This window comes from Triticum aestivum, chromosome 2B, assembly GCF_018294505.1.
Source record: "Triticum aestivum cultivar Chinese Spring chromosome 2B, IWGSC CS RefSeq v2.1, whole genome shotgun sequence".
NCBI classification, from domain to species: domain Eukaryota; kingdom Viridiplantae; phylum Streptophyta; class Magnoliopsida; order Poales; family Poaceae; genus Triticum; species Triticum aestivum.
Window position 1 is genome coordinate 60,138,897 of NC_057798.1, and position 27,787 is coordinate 60,166,683.

At 49.3% G+C, this 27,787-nt stretch overlaps 3 protein-coding genes across 3 annotated transcripts; 2 read left to right on the forward strand and 1 right to left on the reverse strand.

Moving 5' to 3' along the window:
- Positions 1–1,619: 1,619 nt before the first annotated feature.
- LOC123040418 (uncharacterized) lies at positions 1,620–3,275 on the reverse strand. The gene is made up of 3 exons (XM_044463265.1): positions 2,823–3,275; positions 2,496–2,722; positions 1,620–2,408 (listed from the first exon to the last, which is right to left on the reverse strand). The coding sequence occupies exons 1-3, from the start codon at positions 3,151–3,153 to the stop codon at positions 1,692–1,694; spliced, it is 1,275 nt and encodes a 424-aa protein (XP_044319200.1). The 5' UTR covers positions 3,154–3,275; the 3' UTR covers positions 1,620–1,691.
- A 7,277-nt stretch (positions 3,276–10,552) lies between these two features.
- On the forward strand, positions 10,553–12,497 carry LOC123040419 (UDP-glycosyltransferase 92A1). The gene has a single exon (XM_044463266.1). The coding sequence runs from the start codon at positions 10,843–10,845 to the stop codon at positions 12,274–12,276; it is 1,434 nt and encodes a 477-aa protein (XP_044319201.1). The 5' UTR covers positions 10,553–10,842; the 3' UTR covers positions 12,277–12,497.
- A 7,774-nt stretch (positions 12,498–20,271) lies between these two features.
- LOC123040420 (UDP-glycosyltransferase 92A1-like) lies at positions 20,272–21,969 on the forward strand. Its single transcript, XM_044463267.1, has one exon. The coding sequence runs from the start codon at positions 20,398–20,400 to the stop codon at positions 21,913–21,915; it is 1,518 nt and encodes a 505-aa protein (XP_044319202.1). The 5' UTR covers positions 20,272–20,397; the 3' UTR covers positions 21,916–21,969.
- Positions 21,970–27,787: the final 5,818 nt, after the last annotated feature.

Consider the following 27,787-nt stretch of genomic DNA (forward strand, 5'->3'; position numbering starts at 1 on the left):
TGTGGCGGGAGTTACACTTGGATGACATCAGGCTGCAAATGTGTGAATGCATGGACGGCCTAGAACTATTGCACAAAACCCTTCGGCTGCCGGTGGAGAAGACCATCCGGGTTGCATGCCTCCTTTGGAAATGGTGGTCTTGGCGCAATAAAATAAATGTTGGAGAGAAGCCGACAGCTCTGGAAAAGCTGCCAGCCGAAATCAATCAATGGGCGCTTGAATCCCTGGCGCTGTGCCGACCGGAGCGAACGACCCCGCCAATCAGGCCGCAGCAAACATGGACGAGACCCGAGGCTGATACTCTGAAGATAAATTGTGATGGAGCTTTTAATGCAGCACAGGGGACAGGGGGCTGGGGTTTCGTTGTGCGGGACGAGGCGGGAGATGTCAGAGGCTCAGGTGCGGGATTCATGCAACATGTCGCGACAGCACTGGCCGCTGAGGCACAAGCTTGTGCTGCAGCAATGGAGACAGCAGCGGCCTGGGGAATGATGCGAGTTCACATCGAGACGGACAGCCAAATCCTTGCCAACGCACTTAACGGTCGAGAGGCTGACTTGGCCATGGAGGGGATCCTATTCAGAGAGATCCGACAATTTGCAAGCATTAACTTTAGTCACATACTCCCTCCGTCTTTAAAAAAATGTACTTTCAACTTTTTTGGAAAGTCAATTTTTTTTATATTTGACCATGTTTATATAATAATACATCAACAATTATGCCATCAAATTAGTAGCATTAGATTCATGATAAAATATATTTTCATCATAAACCTATTTGATTTCACAAATATTAATATATTTTTGCACAAACACAGTCAAACTTTGAGATAGTTTGACCCTCCAACAAAGTTGAAAGTACACTCTTTAAAAGACGGAGGGAGTAGTTTTCTCTTTCGCCCCCAGGGCGTGTAACACTTTAGCTCATGCTGTAGCTGCTTTTGGCGCACGACGCCGTGTGATGAGAGAGACCTGGGCTGAGGCTCTCCCTGATGATGTATCCGTTTGAAGGGCCAGCGCTGAGGCTGGACCCGGGTAATGTATGGAATCGAAGTGTTCCATCTCAATAAAAAAAAACATCAAGTGCTAAATAGCTTAGCCCAGTGATCTGTTTGTATCATACATCACTTCCCGTTTCATACTTCAGTTATATCCTTGCTTCCCAGGTTACAAGCGGCAATTTATCCTTCCAAATACTATTCAACCTGAGTATATGTTTACACAGCTCCTAGATCTACACACATCATCCCCAACCCCTACATATATCATTCACCGGTCAAACCATCAAAGAATCAGGGCATACCTTAATATTTCTTGTTTTAATTTATCATGGTTTCTCACTTGCTATGCCCTTTCAGGGAATGCAAAATACCCACGGTAAAAATGCACCAGCAGCATATATGTTACACTAATCTCTTCTGAACTCTGATGTTAATTGGTATGTACAAAGGAATCCAGGAGTAAAAACGGCAAAAGAGAAGGACATGATGCACAACCTGATTAATGACAATGTTTACTCATTATGAACACAAATAGTAACGGTCCACATAACAAAGAGACTACTCCACATAATATAGTAATATAATAACGGTTCACACAACAAAGAAATAACAGTTAACTTAAGTTTGCACAACAGTCTGCCAACACAAACTGGAGCATCAAAAAAGATACCCCAAGCACTATACCATGATATCATGGATCGGCATAGCCAAGCAGGAGACGATCGTCAAAAGGTATTTGGCTCATATCATTTATGCTTCTAACCAAGCGAGACCAAGCAACAGTAATCTTCACCTTAGTGTCTTTACCTTTAGAAGAGGTCTTTTTCCCTCTAGATGGCTTGCAGCTGTGGAGGACACATGTAGCCTGGCTTGTTTGGCAATCCTTGGCTTTGAACAAGACACGGCCACTAGCAGCGATAGCACCAGAGCGGGAGTAGGTGTAGATGAAAATTTTGAGCCTTCCTCGTACAGACACAACGCGCCTCAACAGAGCAAGGTAACCATCTGAATCCATAGACATTGTTTCATCGGATTCCATATTCATTGTTCCATACTTTGAATCAAACAGCACGATTTCCTTATTAGGATCGTCCTCGCAAGGCGAGGCACGACAAACAATTTGCCCGCCGTGTTTAAAAGGCGACCCTTGGGTAACACGGGCAGACAAGATGGTGGCCTGGCGTGACCAGTCGAGTTGTTCAAAGCGCAACTCTATTTTGCAGAGGTAGTTGGAGAAGCACCTATAACACCAATCATGCCAGGAAGGATTGTACATCTGCACGGGTAGAGTGAAGAGCGTCCTATCCTCGGACCGAGACTGTCCCTTCACCATGAGTTGGAATTCTATGTGAACGGGATCGCGGCACATGAGCGCGCGAGATGGGCCAGTCAAGTGCAGATAAGGATCCTGAAAGCATCAGCCAGTCATGTACTGATCAGAAAGCAAGCGGCAACAAGAATAAACAAGGATACATAATGAGCAGAAGGCCCGTACTTTCTTGGTGAGAGTTTGGCTCCGCCCCCTTCGACGAAAGAAGAGGATATTGCGTTTGTGATCCACATAGTCTCGAGCGGCAACGACGCCGTACACTTGAAGCGGCCACTTGAGGTGCTTTGTCTTGGCGATTTTGATGGAGTATATCTGAAGGGTCTTGGAAAGGACGGCCTCCCCTGGGATGCGGCTCGGGGAGCAGTGTGTGAAGAGCATTGGGCTCAGCATCGCTGCAATGTAAACCATGGGTATGCACGCGGCGAAACAGTTGAGTCGACGACCGGCCGGAAGAGAAGAAGAAATGCAAGCAAGAATTAATCGGTTACTCACTCAGAGCTTCGAAGTCGAACCGGCCTTTGCCGAATGAGATTTCCCAGTTTTCGCGGTGCTGGTCGAAGTCCTCCTTCTGCTCCTCCATGGAGGATTCAGGAGCCAACTCCTCCTCGTCTTCTTCTTCTTCTTCCTCCTCCTCCTCCTCCTCCTCCTCCTCCTCTTCCTCTTCCTCTTCCTCTTCCTCTTCCTCTTCCTCTTCCTCTTCCTCTTCTGTGGTTGGTTCGCAGTAAATCGATTTGGACTCGATGTCGTCATCTAATCCAGCATTCGCCGGTTGCGAGGGACGTCTCCTCCGCCTACACAAGCGCGCCCTTGATACCTGCGGCATGTCGGAGCACGTATCGTCGACCCCCTCCGCAATTTTGCTCGCACCTTCTCGACCCTGTTTTTTCTTCGCCGCCGGCGCCGCCTGCTCGCTAGGGTTCTTTGACGGGGAAAAAAGGCTGGGTGGGTGGGTTGGGTTATATTCCGTCTCAGCGTCCGACGCGTGTTCTGCGTCTCTGCTGGTCACGGGCCCAGCTAGCATCGCGAGCAAACACAACCTCCTCGTCTGGGACGGCCCATTAGACGCTGGACCTACCAAACAGGTTTTCTTCCCGCAGTCTTCCTATTCTAGTTTTTCGGCTGGTTTCCTTAAAAATAACATATATTTTTTGATATATTTTAAAGTTTTCTTGGATTTACAAATATATCGATTTTAAAATTTAAAAAATTCAAAAATGTTTACAAATTCTCCATAACTTTCAGGAATTTTAAAAAAGTTCTTATATTTGAAATAAATGTTCATTTTTCAGGAAAGTAATAGAATTTAAAATTATTATCAGATGTTACAAAATATTTGAATATATAAAAAATTTCCCAAGTTTAAACATGTTCGTGTTTTAGAAAATGTTCTAAAATTTAAGAATAATCTCACTTTAAAAAAATGCCTGTGTAGTTAAAAAAGTTCTCAAACAAAAAGTGTTCATAAATTTTAAAAAGTATTTGCAATTTATAAAATCTTATAAAATTTGTAAAACAGTAGCAAATTTAAAAACAAATCATTTATTTGTAAAATCTTCTTGGATTAAAAAATAAATAAATGATAAAAATAAAAAGATTAAGAAACTGGCAGAAAACCAGTGAAATGGATAAACATAAAAAGAAAGAAAAAAAAACCACACAGATCCGAAAGAAAAACATACAACAAACCTGGTTGTTTCCATCCGTTGGATACACATGGATCTATGGTTGAGTGTAAGACTATTTATGCTGGATGTCCCAAAGATATTTGTTTTTTTTTTACGTGAAGATATTTGTTCTTTTCTCTAAGGAAGACTGCTATTCTATAGTACTTTTATGGGAAAAGAGCGGGATTAAAAGGGGACAACTAATCCAGGGCATCCCTAGAAGGGCTGTCGAGCTGGCACTTGCCAGACACACTTGGGTTGCCACGTGGCATGAGGATGGAATTGAGGGAGGCTTGGGAGGAACCGAGGAAGTGATTGATCGAAGTTTAGCCAAGCATGTTTTTTGGGGTTTTTTTCATCTGGTTTGATCTTGTTTTCTTTACTCACATCATTTTTACATTGTACATATTGATTTGTTGGGACATAGGTGTACTTCAGTGTAAATGTGCTCCCGCTCGGAACATGGATGTGTTTCCATGCGGAGTGTACATGTACTTCCACGGACAGCACAAGCGTGCTCCCACGATGACCACAAGTGTGCTTCCATGGTGAACACGGCGTCCTTGAGTCCTTCTGTTTTTTATTGTTTTCTTTGGCTTTTTTTCGTCTTTTATTTGGAGCACAAGTGTACTTCACGCGAGAGCACATATGTAATTCACCCCCAATGGATGCACAATTTAGCTCACTTGGGCCTGTTTGGTTGCATGTTAGTCTCAACCAGGGCGTGAGGATGCAATTTTGGCCCGTTTAGTTGTCTTGCCTGTACCAGATCTTGGCCCACACAAACCTTAAAGCACATCCCAGCCATACGGGTAGCTAGGAACTGCCAAATGGTCTGTTTCCTCTCAACAAGGCTCTCTCGGCGCGCATTGGAGAGGAACGCGGAGCTGCACTCGTGCGAGCAAGGAGATAGTGCAAGCTTCGAAAAAACGGCGGGAGGACTTTGGTCACCTCCCATCGATTGGGTCACCCTATTTAGCCCTCTTCATCTCACCGTCGACCCCCCCCCCCCCCCTTCTTCGAGCTCTACGTCCCAGCGGATTCTTTACCAACGAGTAGGTAAGCGACCCATATTCACTCGTGGGCGGTGGTCAGAGGCGGCGATCCTTCTTCCTCCTCTTCTCCAAGTTGTTCCGCACCTCCTCCTTGGTCCATCGATGGTTGCTAGTTCAACCTTAGAGAGAGCATGTGGTAGGAGTAGATCTATAGGTAGTATGGTAGGTGATATTGTTTTGGTAGCATGGTAGACCTTATATTTGTAAGCATGTGATGATGTGGTAGATCAGATGTGTTCATGCTAGGTTTTGCTTGTCGGCATTGGTGTGTTGATGCATTGATCAGACCATGTGTAGATGGTAGTGTGTTGAATTAATGCTAGTTTCCTAGATGCGTTAGTGTCGTAAAATGCTAGTTTGCTACATGTGCTAGTGTATTGTGGTTGAAAATCAGTCCATGTGGAGTATGCATTTTGTTTTATTCAATGGTCCTGATGCAAACCATTATAGAACAGGGACGCCAGCCTTAGTCAGGGCATTGTTTTGTCCGATAACTAGTTATGACCCTCCTATGTTAAGGACTTCTAGCCACTATCCGAGCAGGTACCTACTCGTTCAGTTGTGTTCGAGGGGCGGGTTGTGTAACCATATTTTGGCATGGCGGTGCATGCTCCTCCTCCTCATGCTGATGTCGTTGCTGCTAAGGCATCCATCAAGGCTAGAAAGGCAACAACGAGGGCGCCTGGGAAGAAGAACACAATGAAATGGCAATTATTCTTGTCCACATTCGTGCTTAACAAGATATGCAACATCTTATCCAGTGAGGTGAGGACTGACAAGGGCTTCAAGGAGGTGCACTTCAACGTTATTGCCAAGCAGGTCTTTGAGTTTCGGGGCACGGAGGTGACCTCTATCTATTTCTACAATCATCTTTGGAGATGAAGACACAGATGGATCTACCTGTCCAAGCTCAGGGACCTCAGCGACGCACAATGGGACGAGGACACCTTTACGGTCCCGTTGAAGGTAGAACACTGATACATCCTAAACTCACCTATAGTTTTTTATTGTTTCATGTTATTATCATATCAATTATATATATTTTTTCCACTGAGTTTTATTATTTTCTCAACTAACATAATAATCAAGTGCTCATTGCCAGTTATCGTTTATGGGTGTTTTCGGACTTTCAGTAAAATCAAATTTTATGAAGCTAAAAAGATAGAGAAAATTTCAGAAATTAATTTCATAGAGAAGCTTCTAGGGAGATCAGAGCCAGTCGGGTGGGTCTCACGCGATCAAGTGGCATGCTAGAGGGTGGATGTACGGCCCAGAAACTAGTAGGAAAACCCTTATTTACTCTTATAAAGGCTGTTGGAGTGCTCACCTCCTGGGGGCCTTCACGGGCGAGAGTGCCCTCCGCGTTGTCCGTTTCATGGTGGCATGTTATGGGGGGGCCTCTCAGGGGCTCTTCGTGCCGTCCGATCAGTACGTACGGCGCGCACCCGGGCAGCCCGCCACGGGAGTCTATAACGGGTGGACCGCGGGCGCACACGGGCCGCCATCATGGGGTGGCTTCGATCCTGCACATGAGCGCCCTCTAGCACACCCGCTCACGTGCGAGAGCGGCAGTCGGGGCCACCTGTCAGCGACGCAAGCCCACTGCCGGGTGGAGTCACTGGCTACAGGTGGCAACCCACTAGGAGGTTGCGCGACGAGGGTGCATGTGCGCCATCCGTTGCGTGGTTGTCTCCCGCGGTTAGGTCATGGAGCACTCCGCGCCATCAGATTGGCGTCGATGGCTCCTACTTGGCCGTGCTCCCTTTGGGGTTCATGACGCGTGATCTGGGGCACATTTGCCTTCCTCGCTTCGTTTTCCATGGGCTTCTTTAATTTTACTTGGTGCGGCGGCCTCGAGCCTGCTCGGTGTCGCCGGCATCCGGCGTTTCGTTCGCTTTTCGTAGATTCTCAGGTTTGCATTCGTGCTCTGTTTTTCTTCGGCGGTAGCATCGCCCTTCTCCGGCACGTCCTGTTTTTTTTCTATATGCAGTCGTATTTTGGTGCTTACTAGTCTTTTTTTTCCATTTTTTCGTCTTGTAAAGTTGGACGATGTGTTTATGCCAGGCTTTCCACGCGTTTCTTGGAACTGCGTCAAATTCGTTGGACGTGTGATGTGGGGGGGTGGGGGGGGGGGGGTGCGAGCGGGAAGCTCCCATAGAGAAAATGTGTACTGAAAACATAAATTCTGTGGCAATGCATGCCGTTTGATGCTGTCAATGGTTTTGGGATAGTTTTGATGCCGTCGCTTCAGGAAATATTTGTTGGGCGTTGCCTTTTTTATCTTCTCAATCGTTCGGATTTATTCAAGCTAATTGCATACATTGTCGCTCTATTGAACGAGACGTAGAGTTGTCGTTCGATTTTGTACTTGGAGTGGACGGACTTCAGTTCGTGCATCTAGTGGTGTTGCAGTCGCCGTGGCGGTTCGGTGCATTGGTTCTGGTCAGCGGACGCAAGGAGAGGGCATGTTGTTGGGTAGACGGTTGGTGAGAGCCATGTTGATTGTTACGTCCAATCACACGGTAGGACTCGGTAGGAGCATCTCCAACAGTCGCGCTATATAAGCGACGCGCTGAAAAATTAGTGCTTTTAGCGCGCGCTACCGCTTCCGACGCTCCAGCGAAGGCGCAAAAACCGCGCGTGCGGCATATCTAGTTCAGCGTGCGGGCCGAAACGCCATCGCGCGCCGTTTATTTGCTGCGCCCGCTCCCGTGCGCTGGACTCTCGAGTGCTCGCTCGCAACTCCACCTACCCATCCAGCCGCTGGCGCCGCCGCCGCCCGTCGCGCGCGGCAGTCCTCCGACGAACAACGCCCGGCCGCCCACTGACGCTCGGCGCTCGTAAGGTGTTCGACAAAACGCCCGCAAGGTATGTATTGCTTCCAACTTCACATTTTTACATGAATCTGGTGCATGTTGTTTGTAGTTTTTTTATATGCCTAGTTTTGAACATTGTAGATGAGTTTGTCATATGATTCTTCCGAAGAAGAATTTGATATGGAAGAGGAGGAGGATCTTGCAATGATCCTATCTATGCACATCAATAAAAAACCGAAGCACGGTGGTTCGATTATGGGTCGGCAGAAAATTTGGAGGGATAGGATCGATGTCCACAACAAATCGATGATGCACTATTTTGTGGAGAATCCCACATACCCCGAGTCATACTTTCGTTGCCGGTTTAGGATGAGCACCGAGTTGTTTAGGCGCATTATAGAGAAACTAGCGAGCCATGACCAGTTTTTTCAGCAGAGGAGGAATGCTGCCGGAGAGCTCGGACATAGCACCTTTCACAAGGTGACAGCCGTTTTGCGTATGTTGGCATACAGTATCTCCGCTGATCTAGTTGATGATCACTTGGCCATGGGTGAGAGCCAAGCCATAATGTGTGTCAAGCGCTTTGCAGTCGGAATTATGCAAGTGTTTGACCCGGAGTATTTGAGATCTCCCAATGCTGAAGACGCCGCAAGACTATTGGAGATGAACAAAGCTCGCGGGTTCCCAGGTATGCTTGGCTCAATAGATTGCATGCATTGGAGTTGGAAGAATTGTCCAAAGGCATGGCATGGGCAATTCCACGGCCAAAAAAAGGGTTCCACTATAATCCTTGAAGCGGTGGCCGATCAAGAGACTTGGATTTGGCATGATTTTTTTGGAATGCCTGGATCTTTGAATGACATCAACGTTGTCCACTGGTCACCACTGATGAATAAGATTGCAAATGGTGAACTGCCACCGGTGCAGTTTGTAGCAAATGGCTGTTCATACAACTATGGGTACTATCTTGCGGATGGCATCTACCCAAAGTGGCAAACATTTGTGAAGCCGTTGAAAAAACCGAAAGGTAAGAAAAATCTTGATTTCCACAATGCTCAGGCGGTGGCTAGAAAAGATGTGGAGAGAGCTTTTGGGATTTTGCAAGCCCAATTTGCTATTGTGAGAGGACCGGCTAGATTTTTGAATAAAAAATGCTTTGGTACATAATGCACGCTTGTGTGATCATGCACAACATGATCATCAAGAATGAGCGTGGCCAAGATGTAGACTACTCTCACTATGAGCTCTTGGGACATCCCGTGCGAGTGCGGCGGAGGGCTGAAAGGGTGGCCCGTTTTGTTGCCTCCTATCATGCTATTCGACGTCCGGCAGCGCATGATGATCTTCAGAAGGATCTCATTGAGGAGTGGTGGGCTTGGAATGGCCGTCAAAGAGCATCATAATTTGTGTGTTTGATGTTGTATTGTTGAACTATTTGTTGTATTGATGAAAGATACTATTTGTTTGAGTTGTAATAATAAATTGAACTATTTATTGTTGATTTATTTTGTTTCTGTTTAATTTTCTTGCTTGTGCTTGGAGTGCATATGTTGTTTGTGCGAAAGCGCGCGTGCTGCATTTTAGCGCGCCTGTTGGAGCTACGCACGCGCGCGATGTATTTTACCGTGGCTGCTGGAGCCAGCGCTGCGCGTCGCGCCAAACCAGACGGTCGGTGTGCTGCAAACTGGTTTTTAGCGTGTCGCGTGTTGGGCGGCTGTTAGAGATGCTCTAAGCAACGGCCTTCATGTCGACTAACTCGGAAAGCTGGGTGAAGTGACAACTTTCGTTTGAAATGACATGCACAGGTCCCAACGGGGTCGGCTCGTTGCCATGTTCTCCGAATTTATAGGACCATGAAACTAACCGGGAGAGAATGGGTGAGGAAGAAGGAAAGAAATTAGGCACAATAAGTAAATATAAATGCAATGGAAAATATTTAAAAAATCATTTTGCATATCCAATATGGTTTTGCAAAAAAAATGTGCAAAGTGTAATCCAAGTGTCATTTTTCAAGTGCTCGGCTTATATTTCGCATGCTTTTAAAATGAAATAAGTTCATAAATAAGCCGCTTATATTTCACATGCTTTTAAATGAAATAAGTTCATAAGTAAGCCGATTGCATTGCGACTCACACTCGGCTTATTGGTTGCTCCGTCATGGAGCCGTCCTCTACCTCCGTGATGGCGACACGACAGGGAACATTTGTCGAGACGTGTCTAGAACCAAGAGCTTTATTGTTTTGTATGGCGAGCTCTCTCTAAGCCAAGTGTATTTTTGGTTTACACATTTTTTTGTATGTACTTTGCTTAATCGACTATAAGCCGAGAACAGTAATGCTAGAGCTACTGGCTATTTGTACATGGTTTGTCGTACAGGCTGATGTGGAGCAAACTAATTGGCTTAGGATTAGTAGCCGGGCCCCACCCCCTGAAATAGGGGGGGGGGGAGAGCGAATTAGCGAGAGGGAGTCCGTACCTGAAGCGTAAAAGACCCGTACGTCTAGGACTATTGAGCCGAGAACGTGTAATACAGTCGCAAAAATGCTAGACGTACAGGCTTTTACAGGTTTCTACAGGCTCCTTCCAAACTTTCTAAACACACCCCCCTGATTTCAACGGGGGTGGGCCCGTGCCTCTACCAATGACCAATTAAAAACCGCCACAACACCCTGTAAACCCCTCATCCCTGTAATTTCCTGTATGTGTAGCAAAACTCAATACAGTCGACTTACGTCGTCACACACGGCACCGTGTGTTTTCCTGTAGCGTATTCTCCCAAGAGCACCGTGTGCGTCATTGTTCTTCGAATCATGAACAGCTTCGGACTCGGTGCACACGTAGGTAGCTAAATAAGTTGCATGTTAACCCTCTTCTGATCCTCTCTTCAAAACCAAACTAACCCACGAGGCGTTGCACTTCCGAACTACTCCCGACCAGAACAATTCGATCACCGGCACCGCACGCCAATTTGATCGCCATGGCACCTGAAACCGATCACCACGGACGCGCCGATCACGTCGTGCTGTTCCCCTTCATGGCGCAGGGCCACCTCTCGCCGTTCCGCTGCCTTGCCGCCCTCGTGCGCCGCTGCCGCCCCGACGCCCGGGTAACCTTCGTCGCCACCTCCGGCACGGCCGACTCCATCCGCGCCCACCTCGAAGACGAAGGCATCTCCGTCCATGCCCTCCCCTTCCGCCCTGCCGACGCCTCACAGCAGCTCATCGACCTCTTCCTCGCCTCCGAGTCTCTCCGCCCAGCGTTCCACCAGTTCATCGTCGATCTCAGACGCTCCGACCCGCATACTGACGTGCACGTCGTGGCGGACATGTTCCTGGCCTGGACGGCGGACGTCGCCCGCGGCGACCCCGGCGTCACGCACTCCGTCCTGCTCACCACCGGCGGCTACGCCTCGGCGATCTACTTCTCGCTCTGGAACAGCGTCCCGCTTGTCCGCAAGGACGACGATGACGAGTGCTTCCGGCTGCCGAGCTTCCCGGGCATCAGCGTCCACCGTTCGCAGATCACCAATCACCTCGCGGCGGCCGACGGCGGCGACGCGTGGTCCACCTTCATCCGGAGGCAGATCGCCGCCTTCTCCCGTGCCGACGCGCTGCTCGTCAACACCGCCGAGAAGCTGGAGCCCAAGGGATTAAGCATGCTCCGCCAATGGCTCAACAATGTCCCGATGTTCCCAGTCGGGCCGCTGCTCCGGGCGGCAAGTTCGTCGTCCCTCGAGGAGACGACATCGAGTAGCCCCGTCTTGGCGTGGCTCGACAAGCAACCGCCTGGCTCAGTGCTGTACGTGTCGTTCGGGTCGCTGTACACGATCTCCACGTCGCAGACGACGGAGCTGGCAATGGGGCTCGAGAAGAGCGGGCACAAGTTCGTGTGGGTGGTCCAGCCCGCCACCGACGTGAACGGCAGCGAGTCGCGGTCGTCCGGCCTTCCGGATGGGTTCGCGCAGAGGATGGAGGCGGCAGGGCGCGGGCTGGTGGTGCGGTGCTGGGCGCCACAGGTGGAGATCTTGGCTCACCCGGCCACGGGCGGCTTCCTGACCCACTGCGGGTGGAACTCGGCGCAGGAGAGCCTCGCCTGCGGTGTGCCGATGGTCGGCTGGTCGCTCTCGGCGGAGCAATTCTACAACGCCAAGTTGCTAGTGGAGGAGATGGGGGTGTGCGTCGAGCTGGCACGCGGTGCCGCGGCGGCCGTGACGAGGGACGAGGTGGCGGAAGCAGTGGAGAGGGTGCTCGGCGAGACGTCTAGAGTGAGGGCCGCAATGAGACGGAAGGCCGCGAAGATGAAGGAGGTGATTGACGCCGCGACGGACGGCGACGGTGAGGAGTCGTCGCTGGGAGTGACGCGGAGGTTCTTGGACGCGATGGCGCGTACGTCGTCGTGCTCTAGAAGCTAAATGGGATCGTAGTAGACGCCATAGCCGGTCGGATCGGCTGCATTCGATCATGAGTTTTTTTCGTGTGTTATCAGATCAAGCTGTATACTTGAGCTTAGATTCATAACTCGGGACATGGCAACTGAGTGTAAAATGGCTGCACCGGTGAGTTGAGTTAAATCCATAAAATCACCACAATTATGTTGTCATTAGTTAAAAAATATCATCATTTTGTGTGCTTATCGTAAAATGCACCGAACGCAACGTTAATCAGCAACAAAAAACACTGAACTCATGTGACGTGGCGGAGGGCTGACATGGCAAAACTGTGATGGCAGGGGGCTGACAGCCGTTAATTGGCTCATTCAGATGTGGCCGTCAGGGTCGCCCAACAGAGAATCGAGGCGCACCAAACGCCATTCTCCCCTCTCACTCTCTTCCCTTCGTGGTGAAGGTGCGACTGTGTTGTAGGGTGGTGGCTCCGGGGCCTCACGCTCGGATCCAATGGGCTAAGGCCGTTGGCGTGTCGTGCGGCGATCTGGCGGCTACATTGACCGCTCTAGGCCGTGTGGACGGCAGGGAGGTGGCAAGGGCAGCGACCATGTTGTGGTTTCCAGGAGGATATTGCAACGGCTGTGCTCGATCTGTCTGGCAACGGCTTGGCGTGGCGGCCGTGGCGGCGTGGTGTGTGGCGTTATGGCATCCGGAGCCACTCAATCTTGTAAGGTTCGGTTTGTCCTGGCTCTCCCCCCCCCTCCCGGGTCAGATATAGCGACACACAAGGTTTGACGGGGGCCGTTGTTGGTGATGTTGGCGCTCGTGGGCGTTCTCCTTGAGGCATTGTCGAAGAGTACTTATTTCCATTGGAGATGACCTTATGGAGGGGATGTGGCATTGGAGGTTGTTGGATTGGCTAAACCTATTCCGGGTTTCAGCGGGGTGATCGTGCGCTAGTCTGGGCGAAAGCATTTTGATCAATTGGATATGCCTGTGATGGTGGCGTTCACAGGCATAGTTACCTTCTTGAAGGCATCTCAAAAGATCTCGTTTAGGACCATCCTGGGATGAGGTCACCATAGGTGGTGACAGTCTATTTGGGTTGGCTTCATCAGTTTTTCTTTTCCCTTTCTTTTTTTCATTTTGTTGGATGGTTTTTGGCCAGTTTCCCCTATGTATGTTTTCTACTCCCTTCATTTTTGTATACAAGGCCACTATCAAAATTACAGTTTGAAACTATACAAGGCCACTATCAAAATTACAATTTGAAACTATACAAGGCCATTAACATTAATTGAGGTAAAATTGATGGCGTTTGCCTCGTACTAAAACCCAAGGACATTAATATACCTTGCATGCATGCGGAAGTGAGAAGGTTGGCTTGCATTCCCAACATTAGTCAACCAAGGAGGTGTAAAAGGGTTGCCTTGTTGTGCGTGGGAGAGAAAAATCACATTAATTAACATGACAAACAAGGTGACAAGCTAGCTTGCAATATTGACTTAAACATGCATTGATTTGTATCTTGGTATCCGTAATATGGGTTTGTGGCCTTGTATACAAAAATGGAGGGAGTATCTTGAAATCAGTGGAGTTTCTGCCTTGCATATAAAAAATAAATATAAAATGGTAGATCTTTTCGCCTTAAATTTGGAGACTCAAACTCAACACAATAACATCTGTCCCAAAACGGATGTTGAAGTTCTTTTTTTCAAAGCCAACACATTTGTTGTGTGCTCTTGCAGCAACCGAGCACAAAGTCTGCTCCCCAAAATTCCATGACATGCAGTCAGTGTGTTCTTTGTGTCCAAGGGTGCGCACTGCCAGATAAAACCATCAACGCCGGGCATGACGCTGATGTTCTTGGATGACGTCCGTGTGCTCAAGGAATCGGTATTTGGTGAGGTACTTTAGCCAGCGTAGGTTATAAACCGAGGACGCTTTTCTGTACCCACAACATACTCGTTTAGAAGGTAGTAGGAATCTAGAAACAACTCTGGTGCCATGATGTTGAAACCTATAGGGGACAGAATCACGACGGATTGCTAAAAGAAAAAAAGAACACAAGAAAATCCTCCAGAAACTAGAGAGGATGCGGCAGTGACTATATTCAATGGTCAACGATCAAGAGATGTAAACTCACTGGGGCTGTTTTCATGTGTATTCACTTGGTCTGTTCTCCTAATTCTGTTTTCACTATACCATTAACCTGACCTCCAGTTCTCAACTGGATAACATGATATCAACATTTCATGAGTTTCTGAACTTTAGGAGCTACTCTTACAAAAACGAGAAAAAAAAACCTCGGATCTGGTGCTTCGACCAGCAGTTTCCCTTCGAGATGGTCACTTCGCTATGCACCGAAATTTGTTCTATATTTTCTTGATCTATCTAATTCTCTCCACCTTACTATATCAGATAACAACTCACCAAAAAACCAAAAGATCAGAAAACTTGACGCGGACAGTTCTAGCACCTTACTTGGCACATTTGGCAACAACTTTCCAAAATGGCAAATTCTGCTTTCTCAATCTTTTGATTGTCTTCTTTGATCTCAGTTTTCTAGAACACCAGAATGGCCTCTCATACTTGTTTCGGGTTGAGGCCCGGGCCAGGGGTTGAGATGAGTTGTTCATTTCCATCTCTACAGGTAGATGCTTGGAGAGAGTCCTCGACCAACCATGGACCTAATTAATTGGTTGTTGCAGCAGTACCAACGATGTCAAATTTGTTCCTCTTCCTCACTTCCTGTGGAGCGGCGGAAATTCAGCCACGATGAAGGATGGAAGACTTCTTGTGATGCGCGTTGAGATTGTCATTAGGTTGTAAGTGGATCTATTGCAATACTTGCTTGAATCCATAATATAAAAGGAGATTGATTGTTCAGAGGATAAAGCGACTGATTTATGTGACTCATGCGCATATGAGTTCCATCTGAAGTTACGCATCGGCGTAACACTTTACAAAATGATCCTCATGACCAGTATACTCCATCGATCACAAGGAACAATGCCTATTAGGTTTTTTGAGTCAAACTTTGTAAACTTTGAGCAAATTTATATTTTTTTTTCGAGATTGACGGGGGGGCCAAAAAACCCCACCGCTTGTTATATTCCAACTCGAAGGTGACTTGGCAGTCAGTACAGATACAAGTAAGCGCCCAAAGGCGCAAAAGAAAATTACAGGAAAGGGCAAGAGAAAGCCCAAAACTAGAAGAAAGAAACAAAATGGAGGGGAAGGCTGGCACCAGTACCAAACCGAAACCCCTGGAGACCGACATCTTGGGTAGCGAGCTCCGCTGAGCAGCTTGTTCCACCTCCGACAATGAACCACAACAAGGCCTAGGGAGAAACATACGGGCACCAGACCAACAACTCACAATGGAACATCACTGGCATGAACGAAGGGCGTCGGATAGCCGAGTTCATGCGGCGACACCGGTGTGCGCCGGCGAAGCCAAAAGACAACGCACCACCGAGACCGAAGGGCGCGACACCGGTGTACCGCCGCCGAGGTCGAAGGGCAGCGTGCTGCCAAGGCCACCCCAGGATGTCCCCGCGATCGTCGTCCGGACCACCATGAAGCACAACCCTGACGGAAAGGAGACACCAAAGTAGAAGCATACCGAGAAGCATCACTGCCGCGAACGAAGAGCATCGGGTAGCCGAGTTCGAGCGGCGGCACCGGTGTGCCGCCGACGAAGCCAAGAAGGCAACGCGCCACCGAGACCGAAGGGCGCAACACCGGTGTACTGCCGCCGAGGTCGAATGGCAGCGTGTCGTCGAGGCCCCCCAGGATGTTGAAGCAAGCTCAACTCGAGTCGCCAAGAACAATGGCCAGCCAGGATCAGAGCCGAGGTGGAGATGAAGCAACAAGAGGCGAGTCCACCCGAAGCAGAAGAAATCCAAGAAGATGCCCCCAAGGAGGAAACGACGTAGAGACGTCGACACCATCTGACACGGAGAACCCCGAGTCCGAGATTTCTCTCGGGATCTGAGAAGCTTGGGGGGGGGGGGGAGGGAAACAATGCCAAACTCGACGCCTTCAAGAAGGGAAAATGGCGGCTGCAGCCGTCATCGTCAATGAAGTTTTCACCCGGCAGTGCCTCCTCCACCTCGCAACCGGAGCAAGTCGGCCACCCACCACCGTAGCGCTAGGCAGCCATGAGCTGTGAAGCGAGCAACGGAGGGCCAAAGAAGCAGCAACACACCGGGCTGCAGCACGCAGAGCCGAGGCCGAGGTGCACCGCGACCAGCGTGAGGCCGCAACGAGAGAGCACGGGGAGCCGGTTGACAAGGCCAACCGAACACGCCAGATCTGGTGCTGAAGTGCGACCACCAGAGACCGGCAACGGCAGAGGAACGAGTGGTGGGGGTCGGCGTAGAGGGTGGACGCAGCAAGGAGGGCGCGCCCGGCCGCCACGGCAAGCTGGCCGGAGAGCAGCACCACCGGTCGTGGCCCAGATCCAAATGGACAGACCGTTCCAACGCAGCAGGGGGAGCCGCATCCGGAGGGAGATCCATCACACGCAGCTGGCGAGGAAACACCGCCGGTGGAGGGCGCTCCCGCCGCCGGACGAAGCCGCCGGAGCTGACAGGGGCGGATCTGGAGGAGCGGTGGAGGAAAAGGGCGTGGGGCGAAGGGGGAGGGGGGAGAACGGCCTCGCCGCCGCCATCCCTGGGTCCGGCGCGGCTTCGCCGGCCGGCCCTCCGGCGGCGGCGACGCGGGAGGCCGGGAGGAGGGGCGGCGGCCGGCGGCGGCTGGGGTTCCACTCGAGTCGCCCGGCGTGGGCGACGCGAGGGCTTCAGTAGTCCCGCAAGAAAGCTCGAATGTATGAGCAAATATATAGAAAAATTAGAAACACATATAATACTAAGTCAATACCATTAGATTCATCATGAAATATATTTTTATATGATATATATTTGGTATTGTCTTGTAAATACATTTTTGTATAAATAAATTTGTGTAGATAGACTTTCATGCAAATCAATGTGCAATATAATATGAGATGGAGGGAGTCACTCTCCAAGTTCACGCGGGGCTGAAGTACCCGCACGTCCAGGGCTTCCAGTCAGAACGCTTTTATGGCCATCTGATCTTCATAGGAAGAGACCAGGGTAGTCGTTTTCAGGTCGATGTGTAACGACTACGAGGTAACAATAGTTCTCTCTATCAGGTTTGGATACAGGTTTCCTTAGCGTCTCACCGAGATGGAAGAGCTAGCCAGATCTGGTGGCCTCAGGTGTTTGGGGAGGAAGAAGAAGAGAGGAGAGAATACAACAATTAGATGATTATACAGTCTTCTTTGCCTCCACACAGACACACACACATGCCGGCAGTTACACAATATGATTTCCTACTACACTTTAGCCGCGTTCGGATTCCCTCCGCTCCGCGGCTCCGCGCCGGAGCGGAGCGGCAATCCAGTTATAATCTGCGGAGTTGATTAAACGCTGCTCCGCGCGCTCCGCTCCGCGAAGGATGGCCGAACAGGGCCTTTGTCTCCACACACACACATGCCAGCCAGGCAGCCATTATCCCTAGAGAAAATCTAAGCTCCCTGGAAATGACGCCTTGGAATGCATACACGCTGTTTTTATGTTTGTAAGCCCACATGTCAAGGAGTGTTAATATTTTTCCATTGTGGGCTGTATTTCAGCCTCTTCGCAAGGCAACATGCATCGGGAGTGTGGATCGATGTATTATGTGTCTGGAAATAATTGTTTTTCTGTGGGCTTCCAAATGGGCGGGCTCATATAATGAACGAGATCCGCTAAAAATATATAATATAATGAAATGAGAACGTACAATGTGGTTATCCCAGTTTTGGTAACATTCTAGGAATTTCCTTTGGCCACTTTTTTATTTTTCATCTACTGGTTTGCATGTTTTCTTTTCTGTTTTTTGCTTTTTTAGTTTGTTTTTTCCTTTTCTTTCTTATTTTTTATTTTCTCTTTTATTCTATATTTTTCGTTCCATTTGAAATTTATGAAATTTTTTAGATAAATTCATGACCTACTAAATTTGCAAAAAAATTAATTCAAGCAAATTTCCCATATTCAATGATATTTTTAAGTTGGTGATCATTTTTAAAATTTACAAACATTTATTTAAAATCATGAATATTTTTGACATTCAAGAACATTGTTTTAAAAGTATGGATATTTCCAAATTACTAAACAATTTCTAAATTTGGGATACTTTTTCAATCCATGATTTTTTAAATCATGGTATTTTTGAAAACATTTTTTAAAATCTACAAACTTTTTGTAAAAACCATGTTTTGTTTTTAATGTCACCAACTATTTCAACACTAACAACAAAAAATATAGCCGATTTTTTCCTGAGCCTGCATGTAGCAAAGGACGAGCAAAAACAAATCCAGCGTGCCCAGCAAGCGAAGGATCAAGTGAACTTTAGTGGATCACGACTTCGTATGCGTTATAGGGTCACTTTGATGCCTTAAGTAATATGGATATGAGCACCTGACATACCGGCGCGTGGGGTTATTTCGCTCTGGGGAAGGGGGCAAACTAGTTTGCTACTGGCTTGTTGATTCTGCGCCGACTAATTGAGTTAGGCTCCTTTGGCGGTGGATTCATGGTAGAATACCATTGTCAGCTGACGCTGGGGTGAGCCTAGGCAAAGAAGGAAAAGATTTGGTGCTAGAGATCCAAGACAACATGAGCACCTCTCAAACAACTGACATAGTTAGGCCTTGTGCCATTAGTACTAACGCCATTGTTGAGAGGAGACTAGGTTGAGATATTGTAGTCCTTCTGGGGACGAAAACTATGCAGAGAGTGATTTTGGAAGGCAGAGGCATGACTGAATTGAGTTTTACTATGCGGGTATGCGTCGTACATGGGCCCATGCCTACACGCGCCAGCAAAGTAGGAAAGTTAGAGAAAAACATATTAGTGTATACGGTCAGTTCAGTTTATGTAGGGCGAAAACCAAAGATACATGAACACAAAACAACTACAATTTAAAGTTACACAGAGAATATCCATATGTGCTTGTAAAAGATTTTTTTTAAGCTTGAAACCTCATTCTGTATTTTTTTAAATCTAGGCTCAATGGAGCCGCGAGCCCAAAAAATGTGTACCCATGTGTGTTTCCCATTTGAACATATGTCAAGGTAAGAGCAGCTCTAGCAAATGTGTTATCTCAGCGCCGGCCCATATATTTGCGGGTGGTTTATTGTTTTCGAGTTATTTCAGGCCAGAATAGAAGCGGCAAATTTGCACCAGCTCATAAAAAATATACGGGCGGCCCGCAAACCACCCCCTTCAGCCGCTATAAGTACGGGGAGGGGGCATTTTAGGGTTCCTGTCTCGGATATATTCATGTCCCTCCGCTGCAATCTTCTTCCCCTCCGCCCCAATCTTTTCTTAGCTCCGACGAGTGCATCCGACCGTTTTCCCCCTGTCAAGCTTAGATCATGTCGGAAGAAGGGTGCGGGCGTAGGGGATACAAATAGGATCTTGGGGTTAAACCAAGCTTTATTGACCAAATTCCACATGATGTGGGATACAAATAGGATCATGGGGTTCAACCAATCATGTGTGTCGCGTCAGATCCAAAGAATGCGAAAACATGGCTATCCTATCTGCAGCACCATTAGATGCTCTACCTTCAAACATGAAATTACAATTCAAAAAAGAAGTTCTATGTCTACTTTCACTAATGATAGCTTCATAAACACCACTACTGTTCTTCTGGATGTCGTTGATAACTTGTTTGGAGTCCAAAGCAATAATCGTATTTTAGATCATCAGATCCTCGGCCAAACAAAGTAAAATGCTTAGTTGTCTGACAACTGGCAACGCAGTGAGTATGCATGGCAAGACGTGACAGACATGGGGCGGCGAGCAGGACACGGAGCAGCCCACGAGAAGAGATTGGAAATTTCACGTTTAGCGGCTGCTGACACCCGGGCTGCGAACCAATAAAATACACGGAGGGAGCAGCCCACGACGAGAGATGAGAGATGGGATGCGCCGCCATCACATCTCGAAGGAGCTTACAGTTTTTATAGAGATGTTATAAAACCCTCTTCTCTTCCAATCCAAACCAACCCGCGAGATCAGACCAACTCAATCACCGGCACTGCCCACCGCCATCACCGATTCGATCGCCATGGCAGCTGATCACGTCGTCTTGTTCCCGTTCAATGGGCAGGGCCACTTCGCGCCGTTCCGCTGCCTCGCCGCCCTCGTGCGCCGCTGCCGCCCCGACGCCCGCGTCACCGTCGTCGCCACCGTCGATGCAGCCGAGTCCATCCGCGCCCACCTCGACCAGGACGCCATCGCTGTCCACGTGCTCCCTTTCAGCCCCGCCGACGTTTCCCTGCGGCTCATCGACCTCTTCCTCGCCTCCGAGTCCCTCCGCCCGGCGTTTCACCACTTCATCGCGGGCCTCAGACGCTCCGACCCCCGCGCCAATGTGCACATCGTGGCGGACATGTTCCTGGCCTGGACGGCGGACGTAGCCCGCGGTGACCCCGCCGTCACGCACTCCGTCTTGCTCACCACCGGCGGCTACGGCTCGGCACTCTACTTCTCGCTCTGGAATAGCGTCCCGCTTGTCCCAGACGACGACGAGTGCGTCCGGTTGCCGAGCTTCCAGGACATCCGCGTCCACCGCTCGCAGCTCACCGACCACCTCGCGACGGCTGACGGCGGCGACGAGTGGTCCACCTTCATCCACAGGCAGGTCGCCGCCTTCTCCCGCGCCGATGCGCTGCTCGTCAACGCCGCCGAGAAGCTGGAGCCCAAGGGATTAAGCATGCTCCGGCAATCGCTCAACAATGTCCCGATATTCCCGGTTGGGCCGCTGCTCCGAGCGGCAAGTTCGTCGTCCCTGCAGGAGACAACATCGAGGAGCCCCATCTTGGCGTGGCTCGACAAGCAACCACCGGGCTCAGTGTTGTACGTGTCGTTTGGGTCGCAGTACACGATCTCCGCATCACAGGCGATGGAGCTCGCAATGGGGCTCGAGAAGAGCGGGCACAAGTTCGTGTGGGTGGTCCAGCCCGCCGCCGACATGAACGGCAGCGAGTCGCCGTCCTCGGGCCTTCCGGACGGGTTCGCGGAGAGGATGGAGGTTGCCGGGCGCGGGCTGGTTGTGCAGTGCTGGGCACCGCAGGTGGAGATCCTGGCGCACCCCGCCACAGGCGCCTTCCTAACGCATTGCGGGTGGAACTCGGCACAGGAAAGCCTCGCTGCGGGCGTGCCGATGGTCGGCTGGCCGCTCTCGGCAGAGCAGTTCTACAACGCCAAGTTGCTAGTGGAGGAGATGGGGGTGTGTGTCGAGCTGGCACGTAGCACCGCGGCGGCCGTGACGAGGGACGAGGTGTTGGAGGCGGTGGATAGGGTGCTCGGCGAGACGTCCGGAGTGCGTGCCATGATGATGAGGAAGGCCGCGGAGATGAAGAAGGTGATCGACGCAACGAGGGACAACGACGACGAGTATTCATCGCTTGGAGTGACGCGGAGGTTCTTGGACATGATGGCGCGTACATCATCTGTCATGGGAACAACTATATCTGGCATTTCAGGTGAAGCCCAAGGACGACCTGGCCGGCCCAAGCGAGGGATGAAGCCCAACCCACTTAACACAGAGGAGCTGATAATGGTCCAGGAACTGAAGATATAGGCGCTACTCATCTTCGTGGAGGGGCATGGAAGAACTGGAACTTGAACTGGCCGCCGTTGGGCGTTTTCCCCTCTCCCACCTCCTGGCTCTAGCTTCCCCATCCACTTTCTTGCTGATAGAAATTTGTATCCGTGATTGAATTCCTTGTATCCATGATCTATTGAGTGATTCATATCCAGGTTCATATCATTTGGTACCCAGAGCCAATCCATCACCTTCAGCCTCCAAAATTTCCCCCACCAAACGCCCCATCTCGGCGTGGCTCGACAAGAAACCGCCATGCTCGGTGCTATACATGTCGTTCAGGTTGCTGTACACGATCTCCGCGTCGCAGGCGGCGGAGCTGGCAATAGGGCTCGAGAAGAGCGGGCACAAGTTCGTGTGGGTGGTCCAGCCCGCCGCCGACGTGAACGGCAGCGAGTCACTGCCGTCGGGCCTTTCAGACAGGTTCGCGGAGAGGATGGAGGTTGCCGGGTGTGGGCTGGTGGCGCGGTGCTGGGCGCCGCAGGTGGAGGTCCTGGCGCACCCAGCCACAGGTGCCTTCTTGATGCACTGAGGGTGGAACTTGTCACAAGAGAGCCTTGCCGCGGGCATGCCGATGGTCGGCTGGCCCCTCTCAGCGGAACAGTTGTACAATGCCAAGTTGCTAGTGGAAGAAATGGGGGTGTGCATGGAGCTGGCGCGCGGCGATGTGGCTTCCAGAGCCCTCGCTACAGTAGTGGAGGTGGTGCTAGCGTCATCGCAGGCAGTCCTCCATGGTGATGTGACCGTTGGCGTCATTCCTTTCCTTTTGGTCTGGCTCACCGTCGAGGAATTCAAGTGGAGTTGTGACTCGATCTCGCAAGGTTTGCTGCGGCCTGGCTCCTCCCCAAGGTCACAGATGGCAAGACATAAGTAGGCTCTCGGTGAAAGCCATGTTCTTTGGCGAGGTTCATTGCCAGCGATGTTGGCGCCCATGGGTGTCATCCTCCTTGAGGCATTGTTGAAGAGTACTTCCTTCCATTGGGACATGACTGGATGGGGGTGATGTGGTGTTGGAGGTTGTTGGATTGGCCGAACCTATCCCGGGTTTCTGTGGGGTGATCGTGAGCGGGGTTTACCGAATGCTTTTAGATCGACGGGGGCCGATGCATGCAGTCACTTTATTATTTATTCACAAATACCTTACAAAGTAATACATCAGTAAGTCTGAAGCCACCATCTTGGCAACATTTGTCGCTACTTCTATCCACTTGATTAAGGGGTGCCGATAGTCCGAGCCTAATACCAAACATACCTCGCACCTAAGCCTAACATCTAAAACTGGAGGCCCCAACCAAGCCATATACCTGGTCTAGGGCATACACCAGTCCGACGCACTCTCAGAGGCCGCCGCCGCCGTCTTCAACCGATCCATCTTCAGAGCAGATACTGACGCCACGACCTTGCCAGGTCTACCATCAATGCCACCACGACGCCAGACAGCGCCATCCTCCCGTGCGAGTCCGTCTACACACATCGAACGCCGGGACTCCACTGCGCCACGCCGCCGAGATCCACAGTCGTCGATGCGTGAGATGAAACACCGCTCCACCAAAGATACTGTCTGCTGGTCCCGCAAGGACATGCACACCTCCAAGACTGACACCCCATTGAGGAAACGATGCAAGAGCGCCGCCGTCACCCAGTCTACCGACTAGGGTTTCGCCCGGAGGTAACAGATAGAGGCCTGGAACTTCTCCATGACGATGTCTTCAAGAAGAGAACGACACAGAAGAGCGCCGCCATCGCCGACCTTGACTCTAGCCGAGCGCAAGGTTTTCACCCAGATCTGTTCGAAGAACCTCCATCAAGTATTGTGTACGGATCACTGCCATCTCCACGGGGCACTGGAAGTAGGCTCCAGGCCTTCGTTGCCTGACCAACCAGCAGTCCGCGCGAGCAGCAGGGCCGCCCGCAAGCCCCAGCCGCACCACCAGAGAGCCCTACATGAGACCCTGCCACTGGCCCAGGAGAGGGCGACGCCACGTACATCCAGCAGCCACCGCCGCCAGCCCGTGCCGCCTCGCCGCCGCGCCTCGCCACCAAAGAAAGCGTCCCGCGCCGCTATCCTCGGGTAGGAGGAGAAGAAGGCCCCGCCGCCGCCTAGGCCGAGAGGGCTTTGCCCGGTGACCTGCGCCGGCGGCGGTGAGGAGGGGCGAGGGGTGGCAGATCTGCACCCCCCCACCCCCGCTCGCGGGGATGGCACGAGGAGAGGAGATCTGCGCTGGTGGATCCGAAGGGGAGATCTTAGCTGCTTTGGTGAAGCTGCGCCTGCCTGAGTGCGCCGGTGTGTAGGCCTCTGAGGCTCGCGGCTTCCGCCGCCCGGAGGAGCGCCTCGGGCAGACTTTGTCTCTTTTTTTTTTGAGAAACACTGTAGACTTTGTCTCTTTTTTTTTCTTGTTGATGAATGTTTTTTGGTCAGTTTCCTTTATAAGTTGGTAACCTCTGTATTTTTTCTCTCTCTCTTAATAAAATCTACAGAGCTCCTGCCTTGCACGTAAAAAATATATAAAAAATGAACAGATATTTTTTCTTAAATTTGGAGAATCAAACTCGACACAATAACATCTGTCACAAAACGTATGTTGAAATTCTTTTTTTTTAAGCTGACACATGTGTTGTGCTCTTGCAGCAACCGAGCACAAAGTCTGCTCTCCAAATTTGCATGACACGCGGTCAGTGTGTTCATTGTGTCCACATGTATGCATTGCCAGATAAAACCATCAACGCGGGGCATGATGCCAAGGTTCTTAAACGACTTATTACGTGTGCTCAAGTAGTCAGTGTCCGGTGACGTACTTTAATCAGCATAAGTTCACAGCTAAGGACGTTCTCCGTACCCAGAATATACTCGTTTAGAAGGTACGTCGTAGGAATCTAGAAACAACTCAGGTGGCAATGACATGTTGAAACCTACAGGGGATAGAATCACAACGAAACACGAAAAGGAAAAAAGAACCACAAGAAAATCCTCCACAAACTACAGAGGATGCAACAGTGACTATATTCAATGGTCAACGATCAAGAGATGTAAACTCACCGGGACTGTTTTCATGTGTATTCACTGGTTTTGTTCTCCAAATTCTGTTTTCATCCGGTACCATTAACCTGACCTCCAGTTCTCAATTGGATAACATGATATCAATATTTCAAGAGTTTCTGAACCTCAGGTACAAAAACGAGAACAAAAAACACCCAGATCTGGTGCGTCGACCAGCACTTTCCCTTCGAGATGGTCATTCACTATGCACCGAAATTTGTTCTATATTTTCTTCATCTATCTAAATCTCTCCACCTTACTATATCAGATAAGAACTACTCTACTTAAAAACGAAAAGATCAGAAAACTTGGCACACTTGGCAACAACTTTCCCAAAATGGCAAAATCTGAAGAGCTATACCTTATTTTCTTGGTCAAGGATAATCACAATTGATAGAACTGTGGATCGGAGTAGGCTAGAGACTTCCGATAGTCCTATCTTCACTTTGAGTTGATGATCCCGCCGAGGTGGCCATGGTAGATCGCTACGACGGTGATGGCAGAGAGTGGGCGAGGTGGTGGCGGCGCTTCCCATCAGCACTGCGCGACGAACCTTGTGTTGCGTGCCGCCGGCCCCCACCTCTTTATATTGCACAGGTGACAGGGGCCCGTCAACCATTGTGGGTTGGGCGCCCCCGATCAAGGCGCGGATCTAAGGGCCCGGTGGGCGTTGGGCCCACACGGGAGGAGATCAACCTAACATTCTCCCCCTTGATCTCAAGTTTACTTTTAACCATGTACTTTTACTTTACTCGTTTCATCACTGATCAATACGTAGAACATGTTTCATCGTCACAGCTCAATTGCCGATAGAATCAGATAGCTACAACATACCTCTCTATTTTGAAACAATTTTGTTCCTTTTGGGCCTCTCATGATCCAGGAATCATAGGCTTTCCCTTAAACCCATGCCGGCTAAGTGTTCCTTGAACACATTGGGTGGTAAGCCTTTCGTGAGCTAATCCGCAAGCATATCCTTTGCCTTTATATGAGCGAGACTTATAGTGTGATCCTGGATTTTATCTTTCACAACATAATACCTTATCTATATTGTTTTGGCAGCATTACATGACTTGTTGTTGTGAGTATAAAATACTACGATTGGTTGTCGCAGTACATCTTTAGCGTTTTGTGAATGCAATCTACCACATTCAATTCGGGTATAAATTTCTTTAACCACGCCTGCCCCGTGGCCTCATAACATGCTATGAATTCTGCATACATCGTGGACGATGCAACTATTGACTGTTTGGAGCTTCTCCATGAAATAGTCTCTCCAGCGAGATTGAACATGTATCCTAACGTGGATTTTTTATCATCTCTGTCCCCCGCAAAATCTACGTCTGAATACCCTCTTATCCTTAGGGAATCAGATCCTTTGTATGTTAGTATGAGGTCCTTCGTGCCTTGCGCATAACGCGATGCTTTCTTTACCATCTTCCAGTGCTCTATGCCTGGATTGTCTTGGTATCTACAGAGTACCCCGGTGATAAAAGCTAAGTCAGGGCGAGTGCACACTTGTGCATACTGTAAGCTTCCAACAGCCGAAGCATATGATACAACTTTCATTTGATCGATCTCGTACTGGTTCTTGGGACATTGAAATTTCCCAAAACTATAGCCCTTGACTGTAGGAGCAGGTGTGGCTTTACTCGCATGCATATTATACTTTTTAAGAACCTTTTCTAAATATGCCTTCTGCGAGAGTCCTAAAACTCCATTTTTCCTACCTCGGTGCATTTCTATGCCCAAAACATATGATGCTTCACCAAGATCTGTTATATCAAAATTTGAGGGAAAGAACTTGTTTGTTTCTTGTAGCAGACTAACATCACTGCTAGCAAGTAAGATATCATCCACATACATGATTAGGAAAATATATTTCCCATTTTTAAACTTTGCCTAAATGCAGTTGTCCTCAACATTCTCTTTAAATCCAAAACTTTTAATTGTTTCATTAAACTTTAGATACCACTGTCTAGAGCCTTGCCTTAATCCATAACTGAATTTCTTCAGGCGGCATCCCATATCTTCCTTGCCTTCCATGATAAAACCCTTGGGTTGTTTCATGTAAACCTTTTCTTTTAAATCCCCGTTCAGAAATGTTGTCTTTACATCCATTTGATGTAACTCTAAATCGAAATGAGCAACTAATGCCATTATGATTCTGAAGGAATCCTTACATGAGACTGGAGAAAATGTCTCATTGTAATCTATCCCTTCTATTTGTGTCGTGGAAAGGTCACGGCAGATGTCCTAGCAAAAGGACTTAGTCGTGGAGCCATCACAACTAGGTAGCTTAAAGGGGTTAAACGGGACAAAGGACACGGGAGTTTATATTTGTTTGGCCCCTTGCGGTGAAGGTAAAGGCCTAATCCAGTTTGAGGTGGTATTGCTTATTTCTCGATCACCAGGGAGTGAATCTGCTTGCCCTAGCTTTTGATCGGTTGTTTCTTGTTCTGAACCGCCACCTGGTCGTCCCTTTATATACACAGGTCGACACCCAGCGGCTCATGGAGTCCCGGCCGGCTCATAAACAGTGTCCGGCTTGGTGACTATCTATTCATGCCTTACAATACAAGTCATACGAATATGGTGGTTTACCCTTACAGGCCTTAAGTCGCCTTTGGGCCTTTGGCCCTTAACTAAACCACCATCTTCAAATATCCTCATGGGCTTCATATGATGAATCGCCATAGGTATAACCCGGCCCCTCCTGGGCGGGTTATACTGATAGTTATATCCCCAACATTAGGCCCCAGATTGATTTGAACTGGTTCATGTCAATCTTCAATACTGAGAAAAAACCTT